At 41.2% G+C, this 16,426-nt stretch overlaps 1 protein-coding gene across 9 annotated transcripts in view; it reads left to right on the top strand.

Moving 5' to 3' along the window:
* dock10 (dedicator of cytokinesis 10) overlaps window positions 1–16,426 on the top strand; it is a 333,676-nt gene that overhangs the window by 122,811 nt on the left and 194,439 nt on the right. For 8 of the 9 annotated variants that reach the window (XM_043702107.1, XM_043702105.1, XM_043702109.1 and 5 more), the window contains exon 2: window positions 4,212–4,331. The exons of the other annotated variant lie outside the window; for it this stretch is intronic. In XM_043702107.1, the coding sequence (XP_043558042.1) occupies window positions 4,212–4,331 (120 nt within the window). The remainder of the gene's footprint in view (window positions 1–4,211; window positions 4,332–16,426) is intronic. 9 annotated transcript variants of the gene reach the window in all.

Genomic DNA, 16,426 nt, shown 5'->3' with positions numbered 1-16,426 from the left:
CTTAGTAAAGAGTCAAAAGGTGTGGTGCTGGAAAAGCACCGCAGGTCAGGCAGCATCCGAGGAGCAGGAGAATTGATGTTTTGGGCATAAGCACTTCACCATTCCTGATGATGCTTTTCTAGCGCCACAGTTTTTGACTCTGATCTGCACTCCTCACTTCCTCTCTGTGCTTAGTAAATCTAACAATCAATAGAACAGACTATAGAGACTAGACATTAAGCAAACAAATATTAACTTATTTCCAACCAAGTCACTAAGCAAACTTTTAAGATATCAAGGAGACAGTCAAGTCAAAAATGAATGGATTTATAACTTACGAAAAACAGTGAATGCATGAGGTTTACATTGTAATAACGCTGTGCCTCCAAAGCAAGTCAATGAGTGCTGGACACATGTAAAATATGCAAGATCCAGGTTATGCTGTCACGGAATAAGAATGATTTTTGATATTTTATTTGATGCATTTGGAATCTGCAAAGATTCAAAAACAATTCATGGTCTCAAAAGGAAGCCCAATACTGGGGATGGTGAGATCCGAAGTAAAACCAGAATATACTGGAGCATCTCAGTAAGTTTGGCCACATCTGTTGGGAGAGAAACTATGTTACTATGTCAAGCGTGATATAATTTTCTTTCAGAATTAAAGGGAATCGGAGAGTGATTTTTTTAATGTTGTTGACAAAGGTGGAGAAGGAGCAAGTGGAATAGATGCTGAAGGTATCCAGATTGGTAGTAGAGGAGGATATAAATACAAAATAGGTGTTGATTGTAGGTGTGAATAGACAAAAACTGGCCAGCTCTCTGAGAGTGAACTATGTAAACAGCACACTGGGGGAAGAGTGTGAGAAGAAATATCAGGAGAATGCAAAACAGTGTTCATCCTCTGAAGATGTTGAATTCAATATTGAATCCTGAAGGATGTGAAGTGCTTTAGTGGAAACTAAGGTGTTATTCCTCCAGTTTGCATTTGGCTTCACTTGAGTAGTGCAGTAGGTCTTGAACAGAAGAATAAATAGCATGAGAGAATGTACCGTTGGTGTACCATTACCTTTTTACTAATGAACACAGGTGTGTGTCTCCTAAATCGTAAAGGCTTAGTATTGTTTTGATCCCAAATGATGCTACCACTGAACAAGTTAGATCCTGGAATGAAACTTTGTTTGATAGATATGTTTCGTTTAGGTAATTAATGTGTTAATTAGTCACTAAGACATTCTCAAATGAGATTGCAGATTTTCTTCAATGACAGTTGAAGTTATTACAAAAAGTAAGAAAAAAGCTCAAACCAGGGTAAATATAGAAGACAATTAAAATGATATTAACCACCCAGTTGCAGAGACTCAAGTCCAGAGAAATTATAACATTTCTAACTCTTTTTTTTTAAATTTCTACATGACTGGCTCCTCATTGTTTGTTTGCTGTTGACTATGGAGACAATTCACTCTATTCTAAGTCTCCTATCATGAACTTGTCACAAATATAAGAGCCAAAACTTTTTCAGTTCTAATAACCTGCAGATTACCATCCAAATTCCCTTGGGTTGGAAGCTTTACTATCTAAACTCTTCCACTTACCTGAACTGCCTGACCTCCACGTAAGAGAGAAAGAAAACTTGCCGTTGTATACCAAACTGATTTAAAACAAAAATAACACTTTCGCAATACCAGACTTTTCTGAACTGAAAATAAAGCTAATTACCTTAAGTATTTACTCTGTTGTCAACCCAACAGTAGACACAAGGGATCCACAGTTAGCTGCTTTCTGACAAGTGTTAAACAGAGATCACTTCCAGAGGCACTCTGACCTTTTTTAAGAGAAAAGAAATAACCAACACCCACCTGCCTCTATTTTGAAGTACAAGTTACAGCAATGATATTTATATATGTAAATTATACACCTCACTTCAGTGTTTACAAGTTCTATTTAAAGAATAAATGCTCTCACTATTATACGTTTTAAATAATCACAATTATATTATTGAGTTGTCAAGAAGTTACCACCATACCTTTTAAATTCATATATCCTAATCTATAAATGAGTGCAGCTTTTAGCAATGTCAGCTGTAGCTCAGTTGGTAACATCTTTACCGTTGAGTTAGAAGATTCCAATTTATGTCTTACTCAAGAACTGGAGGCCCACTAGTAGGGTGATGAAACGTCTGGAAATGAACCTTCCAGCTCAGCGAGCAAACATGCATCCAGAAACTCAACCTGAGCTACAAATCTTCTCAAAACTTGCTGGAGAATAAAGATTAGGCTGACCGTCCAAAGCAATATTGAGGGCATGCTACACTGACAGAGGTGCCACCTTTTGGAAAGATGCTAAACTAAGGCTCTGCCTTGGTTAGATATGAAAACTCCTGAAGCATAATACACAAACATAATGTTACTTAGCAGACAGTGAAATTTTAAATACTTGTAAGAATAAATGGGCATTAAGTATATTTGTACAAAAATGACATGTTCATAGAATTACAATCCTTGATTAGGCATACTAGAGTTGACATAAAAGGGTCATTTTCGCACTGCCAAGATGTAATGAGTAGTATGACACAAAGAACATTTGCATATATAACTATTAACTATTTGCATATATAAATGATTTAGATAAAGCTTTAATTGCCAAATTTTCTGATGACAGAAAGATTGGTACGAAAGTAAGTTATGATGAGGAAATAAAGAAGCTGCAATGTTACAGGTGGCAAAAATGAAAGAGTAAAGATATGGCAGATGGATAATAATGCACGTAAATGTGAAATTGTCCATTTTGGCAGGAAAAATCAAAAAGAAGTATATTATCTAAATGGTGAGCAACTGCAGAGCCCTGAGAAGTAGAGAGACCCAGGCATCCAAGTGCATGAATTGCAAAAGGCTAGCATGCAGGCACTGTACAACAAATAATTATGAAGGCTAATAGAATATTATTATCAATTGCAAGGGAAATTTGCATACAAAAGTAGGGAGGTTATCCTTCAGTTATGCAAGGAACTGCTGCAACTACATCAGGAGCACTGTTTTCAATATTGGTCATATTATTTAAGGATGGATGTAAATGCATTGGAAGCATTTCAATGAAGATTTGCCAGACCACTATCTGGAATGGACACAGTTTAGTTACTTGACTGAAACCTACAAACATCCTTTGGAGTCCTGACAAGGTGGATGGAAAGAGGATGTTTTCCCATGTAAGAGAATCTAGAACTAGGGGTCACTACTTAAAATTCAGGGTTTGTCTCATGACCTTATGAATAATGACCTGGGGACATGGGTTCAAATCATATCTTGGAGCCAGTGGAATTTGAATTCAATAAATAACTGATGTTTTTTGTGTTAAAAAGCTAGTCTAATGGCAACCATGTAATCATTGTCAGTTGTCATAAAAAAAACCCTGGCTCATTATGTCCTTTAGGGAAGAGAATGTGCTAATTTAATTCTGGTCTACATGTAATTCCAGACTCAAACTCTTTGAACAAGTAGGGAGGTGCAATCAATGCTGTCCTAGTCGGCCTTGCCCACATCCTATGAAAGAATGAAGAGAAAAGATCAGATCAGAGCTAGGAATTCTATTACCTTCAGTGTGGAAACAGGGCATTTGGCCCAACACATCCACACCAACCCTCTGAAGAGTAACCCACCCAGACCCATTACCCTCTGACTAATGCACCTAACATTATGGGCAAATTAGCGTGGCCAATTCATCTAATCTGCACATTTTGGATTGTGGGAGGAAACCGGAGCACCCGGAGGAAACCCATGCAGACACGGGGAGAATGTGCAAAGTCCACGCAAACAGTCACTTGAGGTGGGATTTTGCTGCATGTTCTGATGAATATTTAGCAAAGAAGTCAGCAATGAGTCACTGAGCTTAACTGCATCATTGCAGAATGGATCAGAGCTGTGTGCATTGATTCACCATCTTGGTAAACAGCTTTTGCAAGTGAGAAGAATTGAAAAATACAATTAGCTGTTTACAGATGATGGAATTTGGAAGGTCATATTCAAACAGCTTGAAATCAATAAATTCAAAAAACAAAAAAAAGCACAAATGAGTCAGATTTATGATCTATGTGCCCTAATTAACAATAATATGCATGCACAGTAATACCTGGTGTAGTGTGCAGGGCAGTGTGTATGTAAAATTATTACAGGTGGGAATCCTCAATTTTTAAGTGCAGATGGATTAACAGCTTTCCAATGTTGTGTTTTCTGAAGCAAGAGAAACCTAAAATCGTTGAACCACTGGATTATGAAGCAATCATTGAAGAATGTGAGAGCCAAATTCAGGATCATCCACTTAAAGATATGCTGCTCTTCCCAGATGATGATTTCTCGGTGAGTAAAACTTTTGTATTTTACAAGTCTTTGCTTATGATCGGATGTGAAAAAACACATCTTTAAATAGATTTTGTGGTAACCAACTGGCTAAGTTAGGTGCTAACTCATTTCCACCTTAACCCATTTGGGACTGAGATGAGGAGATATTTCTTCACACAGAGCCTGGTCAGTTTGTGGAATTCACTGTCACAGAAAGTGGTTGAAGCCAAAACGTTGTACAAAGCATTTTTCAATTTAAAGATAGAGCACTTCTCTCTAAACGGATCAAAGGATATTGGGGAAAAGACTTTCCAATTGGATGCTCATCCATGATCATAATGAATAATTGAACAGGCTCAAAGGACAAAAGGGCCAATTCTGCACCTATTTTCTATGTTTCTATTATGTTATGGTTTCAATGTACAAGTAACTCTTGACTTTACATATCAATTTTACCAGTTCTACCACATATTAGATGTTTGTATTTTAAGTTATCTTCAAACTCACTATGAATATGAATTTGCAATGGATGTGTCGTTAGAGATTCAAATTTAATTTGCTTTGGAGCTTAATGTCCAAAGATGCTCACAATTTTGCAAGTGAAAGCATGCCAACAGATAAATAGAGTACAAAAATCACTATGAAAACTGAAATTGCTGGAGAAAGTCAGCAGGTAGGGTAGGGTAGCATCCGTGGAGATATTTTGGGTTCAGTGACTATTCTTCAGAACTGGCTCATGGGATTCTGCAAAGAAACAGAACTGCTTTAAATCAATGGTATCACTCTTGGTACACTTACCTAATTGTTGGGACTAACAAGGGAAGCAAACCTTGGAAAGAACGTAGAGAAGCTAAGCTCAAGTTGTTTTTGAAAAACTGGAATATTGACTAGTAATGTATTTTGTCAATCGTATTAACCACATTTTTATCAAAATTAGCCCAGTGATATAAACTATGTATGTTTTAACTTGCTAATAAAGGAAATATTTTTTTGCTGATTCAAAACCCTGATAAAATGGGATTGTATTTGGATGTTTTTAAATGACATGGTCCTAATCATAATTAGTACGTCATTCTGATTGTTGTATGCTGTTAAAAATTGAGTGACATGGAATAACTGAGATCATACACCAGAGCTACTTAGAAATATCTGGCCAGCAATACTCAGCCCAAGGCAAACCAGATATCAGTGACCCAATTTTAACCCTGCCATCTGGTAGGAACAATGTGTGGATGTGTAGGATCTGGTGGAGGTGTTCATGTGTGGTAAAATTGCCTCCTTTGACATTAACTTTGCATCTTTTGGCCTTGGTTCAGTTTCTTGCCCCAGGCCATTTCAACTTAGAAACACAGGATCCACCCATACTCAGGCCTGCCAGAAACCATGGTGGAATTGGAGTTTGAGAACTCCTGAAACAGTAGATTTTTTCTAGCTCTTAGCTGCAATTCACTGGAACACAGGATCTGTGGTTCATTCATTTTCTAGCTCGCAATCCTACTTTGCTGAAACAGTCCTGTGTGGGCTTTCTCTAGTTATTATAATTATTTCTCATCAACATGTTTGGATTTGTTATAACACACCTCTAGAACATGTGGGACTCTAACCATGACCTCCTGGCCCAGAGGTAGGAACACCACTTTGTGTCATAAGAGCCCTTTCAGCTTATTCTTTCTGGGCACAACAATATTCTGAGAATGAGCAGTAGCTGCATAAGCCTCATTAACTACCTCCTGAACATATGTGCTGCTCAAACCACAACAGGTTAGGTGTATGGTGTACAGGAGGTGATTCCCAGTGCACACAAAGAAGCCAAGCATCACCAACTGTAGGAATAGAATTGATAGGCAAGGCTCATTTTCCTTGGAGCAGAGGAGGCTGGAGTGACTTAATTGATGTACACAAAATATTGAGAGATCATAGGTAGGATTAGAATGGACAGCTAATTTTGCTTTTTGCCATGCACATATAATGGGCTAAGTAGTCTCTTTCAGAGCCATAATGTTTCTGTGGTTTCCATCACATTTTTCAACTTCTCTGGCACTCAGTGCAGGCAGAGTTTAATCCTTAGATTTATTTGCAGAGACCTGTGTACAAACAGTTGGCTAGAACAGGTCTATTACTTGCAGGACAGTAGGTTTCCACTAAAGTCAATAAAAATCTGAATTTCTTTGTCACTAAATTCTTGTAGGTTGCTGCAGGGGACATCACCTCAGTATAATAGTCTGTTGTAGAGAGATGCATTAGGCAAGTGGACAACACCCTCTTTGCCACAGCACAGTAGGGCACTTTCCTACTCACCTCATCAGTCAATAGGACAGAATTTTGGCTTTTACATTGGCTTCCCTGACCTGCAAGGTGTTACTAACCAAGTGTGTAATGCTGTCAGGTCACTGAGACAAGATCCAGCGACATATACCAATAGAAAAGGATACCATTCAACCAATGAATGGTTAGTTGCCTGAAAACTGAAGATAGGTGGTGCATAGGCAGGAACAGAGTAAAAAAAACAAAGAACCCGCAGATATTGGCAGTCTGAAATTGTTAGAAAAACTCAGCAAGTCTGGCAGGAGTTGTGGAGAGAAAGCAGAGTTAACATTTCAGGTCCAGCGGCCCTTCTTCAGAACTGAGAAAATTAGTATATATGAGCCAGTGTGGGATGGTGCTGATGAGAGAGAGAGAGACTGAGAGAGTGTATATGGCAACACGTGGCCCTGAGTGTCAATCTCAGGATGTGGTGAGAACCTTTTTACCCAGAGGAGCGTTGTATGTCAGGGAGATATCGGTGACCCTGGGTGGATTCAAAACACGAAGGATGAAATTTGAGTTGGAATCCACATGGGTTGAATCTGAGCCGGAGGCAGTCATTGAGGAATGGGATGTGACTGTGGAAGTGGGTTTAGGCAAATATCTAGACAAGCACCAGGTGCGATAACAAAAGTAATGATGGTGAACAAGAATTAAGAAAAAACACGAATCATCCTGAATATTCTTAGTGATCCTGGATGCAATGATCTTAGTTACAGCCAGTCTAATGCTGGAGAGGACTATCTTATTCCAGAGGGTTTTGCTATTGCTGCTGCTCTCTGTAGTCATGTGTAACCTTGTCCTGCTAGAGTGAGCAAGGATGGCTGTGTTGCATTAATAGAGCTGACCTTGGTTCAGCAGGTCAGCATGAGGAATGGTACCAGTAATGAATCACTAGCACAGGTGCTCTATTGGCTCCTTAGAGCATCCACAATGTGGGACAAAGCAATATTGGGTTGACAATAATTGTGGGAGATTTCAATCTACATATTAACTGGAAAAATCAGATTGGCAATGGCACACCGGGTAAACACTTCATCGAATGCTAGTTTCATTATGTTTCATAGAGCAACACATTTTGCAACCAAGCAGGGAACAGATTGTGCTAGATTTGTGGAGAGCACATATGGTAGTGTCCCTACCTCTGGACCAGAGCACCTGAGTTCAAGTCCCACCTGCTCAGGGGTGTGTCACAATACAACAGTGGATTAGAAAATATTTACAAACAGACCCAGGAAGAGGGAGAGTGCAAGAGAGACTTAGTGAATGTGCTGATACTCAACCTGGCACTCTATGAGAATTAAATCATTAATGAATGACTTCAGAGTAAAGAAACTCCGAGGTAACAGCAACCACAGAATTTAATGCTCAGTTTGAAAGAGAGAAGATTAGGTCAAAAATGAATATTTTAAACTCACGTGAGGGGCAATTATGTGCATATGAAAATTGAACTAGTTGAAGTGAACTGGGATATTAAGATTAGATTACTTACAGTGTGGAAACAGGTCCTTCCGCCCAACAAGTCCACACCGCCCCGCCGAAGCGCAACCCACCAGACATTGACCCCTTACCTAACACTACGGGCAATTTAGCATGGCCAATTCACCTGACCTGCACATCTTTGGACTGTGGGAGGAAACCGAAGCACCCGGAGGAAACCCACGCAGACACGGGGAGAATGTGCAAACTCCACACAGACACTTGCCTGAGGCGGGAACTGAACCCGGGTCTCTGGCGCTGTGAGGCAGTAGTGCTAACCACTGTGCCACCATGCCGCCCCATTAAGCTAGAAGATAAATCTATTTAAAGGTGTGTTGCAGTTATTTAATGTGATATTTTGTATATTTAGAATAAGAGAATTTTCACCATCCTCTCACCATCAGAAGGTAAGGAGAACATCTAACTTAAAGAAAAAGCATAAAATTGGACAAAGGAGGTGATGGGTCAGATGGTTGGACAGAATATAAAGACTGGCAGAGGATTCCAAAGGTTAATTAGGAGGAAGAATGTAGAGTACAGTACAAGAGAAAGGTAGTGAGAAATTTAAAAATAAATAGCAAGAGTTGCTGCAGATATTTGAAAAGAAGAGAATAAACAAGTGTTGGTTATCCAGTGTGTGAAAATGGGGAGTTAATAGTATACATTAAGGAAATACTGGGTAAAGTGGACAACCATTTGCTTCTGTCTTCACTAAAGAGGATACCAAAAAGTATCTAGGGATAGCCGATAATCAGGAGGTGGAGGGAGAGAGGAACTTAATGAAATTACAATCACCAGGGCAGCAGTACTTAGCAAACCGATGGAGTTGTGTGCTGGCATGTCCTTAGGTCCTGACTGATTTATTCCTAGGGTTTTTTTAAAATCCAGAAGTGCTCTGACACACACTGTTTTCTCATCTCACTAAATCAGCTGTGTTTTCAAATTGAATAACTTACATGCAAAGCCCATTAAAGACAATACAAACCAAAGTTGAGGAAGAGTAGGGAAAGGGGAAGGGGAGCAAATCAAAAATGGAGTAGGAATCCCAGTGTCTTAAAAGGAGGTGGTTAATGAGGTGTAAGTTAATGGATTAATTTTGAAAATTATCTAGATTTGGAAAGGTTCCATCACATTGGAAATTAGTGAATATAACTCCTTTCTGTTCAAGAGGGAGTGGGGCAGAAAATATAGGCCAGTTAGATCAATGGCTACCATGGGGAAAAGTGTTAGAATTGATCATTAAGGAGGTTCCAAAGATGCGTTTAGAAATATCAATCAGGAAGAGTTGCATGATTGCGTGGAAGGGAAATCATGTTTAACCAATTTAAAGGAGTTATTTGAAGGATGAACATGTGTCTTGGATAACGTGGAACCTGTGGACCTTTGTTTGAATTTCCAGAGGCATTTGATACAGTGCGACATAAGTCGTTATTGTGCAAAGTAGGAATCCAAGTTTCAGCATGGATTGAAGATTGACTGTCTAGGAGAAAACAAAGTGAGTAAAAGAGTCTTTGATTAGCAGAATGTGATGAATGGAGTTCTACAGGCAGCTATGCTCGAGCCTCAAGTTTTTTTACAATTTACATCAATGACTTTTATGAGAGTAGAGAAGGCATGGTAGCTAAATTTGCAGACAACACAATGATAGAGAGGAAAGTATGAAGTGAAGAAGACATAAGGAGGTTGCAGATGAATAGGGATAAATTGAATGGGAAAAAATATATGCAGGTGTATTGTGGATAATTGTGAAGTTGTTCATTTTGACAGGAAGAATAAAGAGAGCAGATGTTTAAATAGAGACAGCAAAATTCTATGGTGGGGAAGGATTTAGGTGTTGCAGTGCATGCATCACTAAAAATCAGTTTGCATGTCCAGCAAGTTATTAGAAGGCTGATGGAATGTTATCCTCGATTGTGTGAGTAATTAAATGTAAATGTAACGATGCTGTAGAGTCATAGAGTCATAGAGATGTACAGCATGGAAACAGACCCTTCGGTCCAACCCATCCACGCCGACCAGATATCCCAACCTAATCCAGTCCCACCTGCCTGCACCCGGCGCATATCCATCGCTGTCCACTCCACCTCCAAGTTTGGTGTCATCTGCAAACTTACTAACTGTACCTCTTATGCTCGCATCCAAATCCTTTATGTAAATGACAAAAAGTAGCGGTCCCTGCACTGATCCTTGTGGCACTCCACTGGTCACAGGCCTCCAGTCTAAAAAACAACCCTCCACCACCACCCTCATCTTCTATCTTTGAGCCAGTTTTGTATCCACATGGATAGTTCTCCCTGTATTCCATGAGATCTAACCTTGCTAACAGGTCTCCCATGGGGAACCTTGTCGAACGTCTTACTGAAGTCCATATAGATCATATCTACCGGTCTGCCCTCATCAATCCTCTTTGTTACTTCCTCAAAAAGCTCAACAAGTTTGTGAGACATGATTTCCCATGCACAAAGCCATGTTTACTATCCCTAATCAGTCCTTGCCTTTCCAAATACATATACATCCTTTCCCTCAGGATTCCCTCCAACAACTTGCCCACCACCGACGTCAGGCTCACCGCTGTATAGTTTCCTGGCTTGTCCTTATTACCCTTCTTAAAGAGTGGCACCATGTTAGCCAACCTCCAGTGACTATCAATGATACAAATCTCTCAGCAAGAGGCCCAGCAATCACTTTTCTAGCTTGCCTCAGAGTTCTCGGGTACACCTGATCAGGTCCTGGGAACTTATTCATCTTTATGCGTTTCCAGCACTTCCTCCTCTGTCATATGGACATTTTGCAAGGTGTCACCATCTATTTCACTACTTTCTATATCTTCCATATCCTATACTGCAGTTGTAAAGCGTACAGTGGAACCACATCTTGGATACTGTGGTCAGATTTGGTTGCCTTATTCAAGGAAGGATGTACATGAATTGGAGACAATTCAGAGGAAATTTGCCAGCTGATACCTAACATAAATATGTTGGCTTATGAGGAAATGTTGGACAGATTAAACTTGTTTCTACTGGAGTTTAGAAGAGTGAGTGACTTGATTTATTTGCACATGGTCTTAAAAGGACGATGTGGAAATAATGGGGCTGATTTTGCTCTGTCCAGACAGTTGTTAGTCCAGTGTAGGTTAGAGTTGTACATGAGGATCCTGTGGAATCTCTTATCATAGCACACTCTGAAGGAGTGACCCGGGAAATCGAACTTTCCATACAAAATTGAGGACTTTAGATGATTCTGTTGAAATTAAATGAAATGGTTATTCAGGAAAAAGAAGACTATTAATTACAGTCTTAACTCCTCAGACACTATTAAGCTGACACTATTCGCAATCCCAAGACCCTTTCATTCCCAGACCACCCCCCATCCACCCCTCCCACCCCTTGGGACCTAACACTCTCAGCCCTGGGAAATGACACCTCCATTCCTGGTACCTGACATCCTGTCATCCTTAAGACCTGACAACCGCACTTCCCCACCTCCTTCAAGATCTGACACCCCGCCCTGTGACATGACCCCCCCTCCAGGGGAAAGTGAGGACTGCAGATGCTGGAGAATCTGAGTCGAAAAGGGCGGTGCTGGAATAATACAGCAGGTCAGGCAGCATCTGAGGAGCAGGAGAGTCGACGCTTAGGGTATAAGTCCTTCATCAGAAATGGGCGCAGGAGCAGGCTGAGACAGTAGGTCGACCAGGGCAGTCAGGTTTGTGGATTTTAGATAAGATTTTGGATAGAACCAGGTGGTGTGGGATTAGGGAACAATGAGATTGGAGGCTGTGAATGGGAGGTTCCCTGAGGTGATGAGGTTGTGGATGGTTTGGGAGATGATGGTTTGGTGATGCGAGGTGGGGTTGTCTTTCCTCTGTTTGAATTTCCAGAAGGATTTGATAAAGGTAAGAGGAGGTTCAGCGAGTTGGCATCTGGCTTCGGCGACGTAGAGGTAGGTGCGCCATACTACCACTGCACCCCAGCATTCCTGATGAAGGGTTATGCCCAAAACATCGAATCTTCTGCTCCTCGGATGCTGCCTGTGTTTTTCCAGTGCTCCCACCCCCAGGAGTCCTTGTACTGATTCCAAGGGAACCCCACTGAAGAGAACTACTCGTCAATGCTGTCTGTTTCTAGTCACTTAGCAAACTTTGTATCAATACTGCAACTTGCCCTCTTACTCCCCTTTGCTGATGACCATATTATGTGAAACTTTATTAAATGTCTTTTGAAAGTCCATGTTTACCACATCAGCCACATGTCTGTCACCAAACTTCTCTACCAACTCATCAAAAAACTCTAGTAAGCATGTGATTTGCTTTTCATAAATCCACTTTGGCTTTCCTTAATTAATCAACATTTGTCCAAGTAACTGCTAGATTTGTATCAATTAATTGTTTCTGAAAGATTTTCCACAAAAGTTAAATGGGTTGGTCTACGATTATTCATTTACACTTTTGTAAAAGAAAGGTATAATATCTGCAATTCTCCAGTTCTTTGGAACCATTAGAGCTAATGCCTTTGCATCGTCCACTCTTACTTCCCTTAGTGTCCTTCAATGCATTTTATTTACTGCTGGTGATTTACCAACTTTAAGAATAACCAGACTACCTACCATTGCCTCTTTATCAATTTTTTGCTTACCTAGTACCCAAACTACCTTATGGCTGGACTTAGTGCAGTGGAGAGGCAGGGTAGGTGGGGAATACGAAAGAAGAAGTGAGGGACCCACTTCCTCCTGATCTCCAGTACCCCAGCCCCTCCCCCCAACCACAGAGTATCCCTCCCACATTCATTGTCAGGCAGTTGTGGCTTCTTTAAAATGTAAGAAATCAGCTTACCTGTTTCTGTTTCTTGCAGCCTTGCCCTGTAACACCCACCTTGGCAGCACAGTTGTCAATCATTGAGGGGTGGAGAGCTTTTCCATTGGCCCTCCAGCCATTGGAGTTTGTCCACCCTCTCCGATTGGGCAAGAGGCCACTCCCTGGCCTTCAGTCAGTTGGAGCCTGCAGTGTAAGGAGTTCAGCCTGTGGTACGCTAATAAGAGTATAGATTATCACACAAAGTAGGGCAATGTCACATGGTTTTGTTCTGTTTGGGAGCCTCATAGCAAGAAGAAACTGCAGTAATATGTTTTTTAATTAAGTTAATGCTTTTGGTCACCTCACAATTCTGTAAGCATTCTTTGGTAACATAACAATATCAAGAAAACTAATTAATCTTGAGGATGGTGATGGGTACGTCCACTTTTATGCCAAGCACGGTTGAGATTTGGAAACATCCCCAAATTCCAGATCTCAATCCCTTTATGAATATCCAGCCCCATGTCTCTGTTTTCTGGTCATAACTGAGTTTCTGACTTTGGTATTTTGCTTACTCTCCACTCCATGTGTGGGCGGAGAACAAACAGGATATCCCAGACAGAAAACTCAATGATGACCAGAAAACAGACCTTTCAGATAATCCCTAGTGTAGAAGCAGGCCATTTGACCCATTGAGTCTACACGGACCCTCTGACGAGCATCCCACCTGAACCACCCCCTTAACCTATCCCTGTATCTCTGCATTTCGCATAGCTAACCCACTTAACCTGGTGGACATTCCTGGATACTATGGGCAATTTTGCATGGCCAATCAATCTAACCTGCACATCTTTGGAGTGTGGGAGAAAACCGTCGCACCCAGAGGAAACCCGTGCAGACACGGGGAGAATGTGCAAACTCTGCAGTCACCAAAGCTGGAATCAAGCTCGCATCTCTGGCGCTGTGAGGCAGCAGTGCTAACCACTGAGCAAGCGTGTCGCCCTGAACTAAGTGTAAAGTGTTCAGTATGCTAAGAATATTTTGTCTTGATACCCTCTTTCCATGACTAGTCCACTAAAAATATCTCTTCAAAGCTACATCTTGTTCTTGCCTTCAGTTGCACCAACACTTCTCTCAACAGTGTAATATCTGGTTATTTTCATCTATGTTAACCATTTTAGGATATTTTATTACATTGAAGTCACTAACAATTTGAATGTCGCTGTCATTATGACCTTCACTTTTTTTTAAAAAGTAGTAAAATTCCCCCAATACCCTTGCTTATAAGGTATTAGACAAACTATTACAGCTAAGGTATTTTGACAGCAGTGTGTGGGATTTATATTTTGCAAACATTTTTGCTGGAAGTATAAATTTCAGATTTAATGCATTTGTATTATTTTGGGATTTGCTCATGGAGCCCAAAGAGCTTTGCTGTATTACAATTATAAGACACTTTGGAGTTTTTGTCTGATCCAGAGAATCAAAATTGTGTTGATGGGAGCCATTCCAATAAAACTTGGCATTCATTATTAATGCTGCAGTGTCTTCCACTACATTGACTGGCAACCTTGGCTTGTTTTCTTGAACACATTTTTTCTGTAGCTGGTTATTTTTATGTATCTCATGTAAGTCAGTGTCACAAACTGACCTGCCAGGCAAAGCAGATTATCATTCTTCCTTATGATTGTATATGATGGTAAAATATATAAAGTAGGAGCAAGACGAGGTAATTCAACCCATCAAGCCTGATCCTCCATTCCATATGATCATGGGCAGCACATGACTCAGTGGTTAGCACTGCTGCCTCAAAGTGCCAGGGACTTATGTTCAATTCCAGCCTTGGCTGACTCTCTGTGTAGAGTTTGCAGGTTCTCCCTATGTCTGTGCAGATTTCCTCTGGTCCAATTTCCTCTGATAGTTTAAAGATGTACAGGTTAGGGGGGATTGGCCATGCTAAATTGCCCATAGTGTCCAGGGATGTGCTGGCTAGGTGGATTAGCCATAGAAAATGCAGGGTTTTAGGGATAGGGTATGGAGCATGGGTCTGGGTGGCATGCTCTTTGGAGGGTCAATGTGGACCCGATGGATCAAATGGTCTGCTCCCACACTGTAGGGATTCTATCATTCTATGATCATGGCTGATCTTCTATCTCCACATCAAACTCCTGTCCCCATGCTTCTTGACATCTTAGCTTCTAGAAATCGAAATATCTATTCTTTCTTAAACCTTTTAAATATCTTGACCACCTTAGCCTTCTGCGTTAGTGAATTCCACAGTGAATAAATTTCTATTCTCAGTGCAAAATGGTGCACTCCACATTTGAGACCATAATCACTGATATTCAGTCTTTTGTACTCATTAAAGATTTTAGAATATGTTTTAGCTATACCATTGCATTACGACTTCTGACAAAATTGAACAACATTCATTTGTATTACAGTTCTCAAAATATTTCTCTTGAAATAGAAGTTGATGAGGTAGACATTCTTTGAGTCTGTTTTTGGACCTAAATTGTTCTTGACAGGCAGTGCTCACTCCAACTCAGAGGCCCAGACCTAGCTCAATATTTTATGTTCAAACAGCCTGCACCTAATGTGTTACACAAGCAGCTTTTACACTTAACAGCATGATGAGGCACACACATCACCAATATGTCCTTAGAGGTGAGATGAATTGGGTAATGGAGAATTTAGGAGAAAGTGAGGACTGCAGATGCTGGAGATCAGAGCTGAAATATGTGTTGCTGGAAAAGTGCAGCAGGTCAGGCAGCATCCAAGGAGCACAAGAATCAACGTTTCGGGCATAAGCCCTTCTTCAGGAATGAGGAAGGTTTGCCAAGCAGGCTAAGATAAAAGGTAGGGAGGAGCGACTTGAGGGAGGGGTGTTGGGAATGCGATAGGTGGAAGGATGTTAAGGTGAGGGTGATAGGCGGGAGAGGGGGTGGGGGCGGAGAGGTCGGGAAGAAGATTGCAGGGACTGAGATAAGGTGAGGGGAGGGGAAATGAGGAAGCTGGAGAAATCTGCATTCATCCCTTGTGTTTGGAGGATTCCTAGACAGAAGATGAGGCGCTCTTCCTCTAGGCGTTGTGTTGCCATCGTCTGGCAATGGAGGAGGACAAAGACCTGCATCTCCTTGGCGGAGTGGGAAGGGCAGTTAAACTGTTCAGCCACAGGACGGTTGGGTTGGTTGGTGAGGGTGTCCCAGAGGTGTTCTCTGAAACATTCCGCAAGTAGGCAGCTTGTCTCCCCAATGTAGAGGAGGCCACATCGGGTGCAGCGGATGCATAAATGATGTGTGTGGAGATGCAGGTGAATTTGTGACGGATATGGAAGGATCCCTTGGGGCCTTGGAGGGAAGTGAGGGGGGAGGTGTGGGTGCAAGTTCTGCATTTCTTGCGGTTGCAGGGGAAGGTGCCGGGAGTGGAGGTTGGGTTGGTGGGGGGTGTGGACCTGACAAGGGAGTCGCGGAGGGAGTGGTCTTTCCGGAACACTGATAGGGGAGGGGAGGGAAATATATCCTTGGTGGTGGGGTCT

Source organism: Chiloscyllium plagiosum, chromosome 13 (genome assembly GCF_004010195.1).
Source record: "Chiloscyllium plagiosum isolate BGI_BamShark_2017 chromosome 13, ASM401019v2, whole genome shotgun sequence".
Taxonomy (NCBI): Eukaryota; Metazoa; Chordata; class Chondrichthyes; order Orectolobiformes; family Hemiscylliidae; genus Chiloscyllium; species Chiloscyllium plagiosum.
The sequence above is the reverse complement of the archived record's forward strand: the minus strand, read 5'-3'. Positions and strand labels throughout refer to the sequence as shown.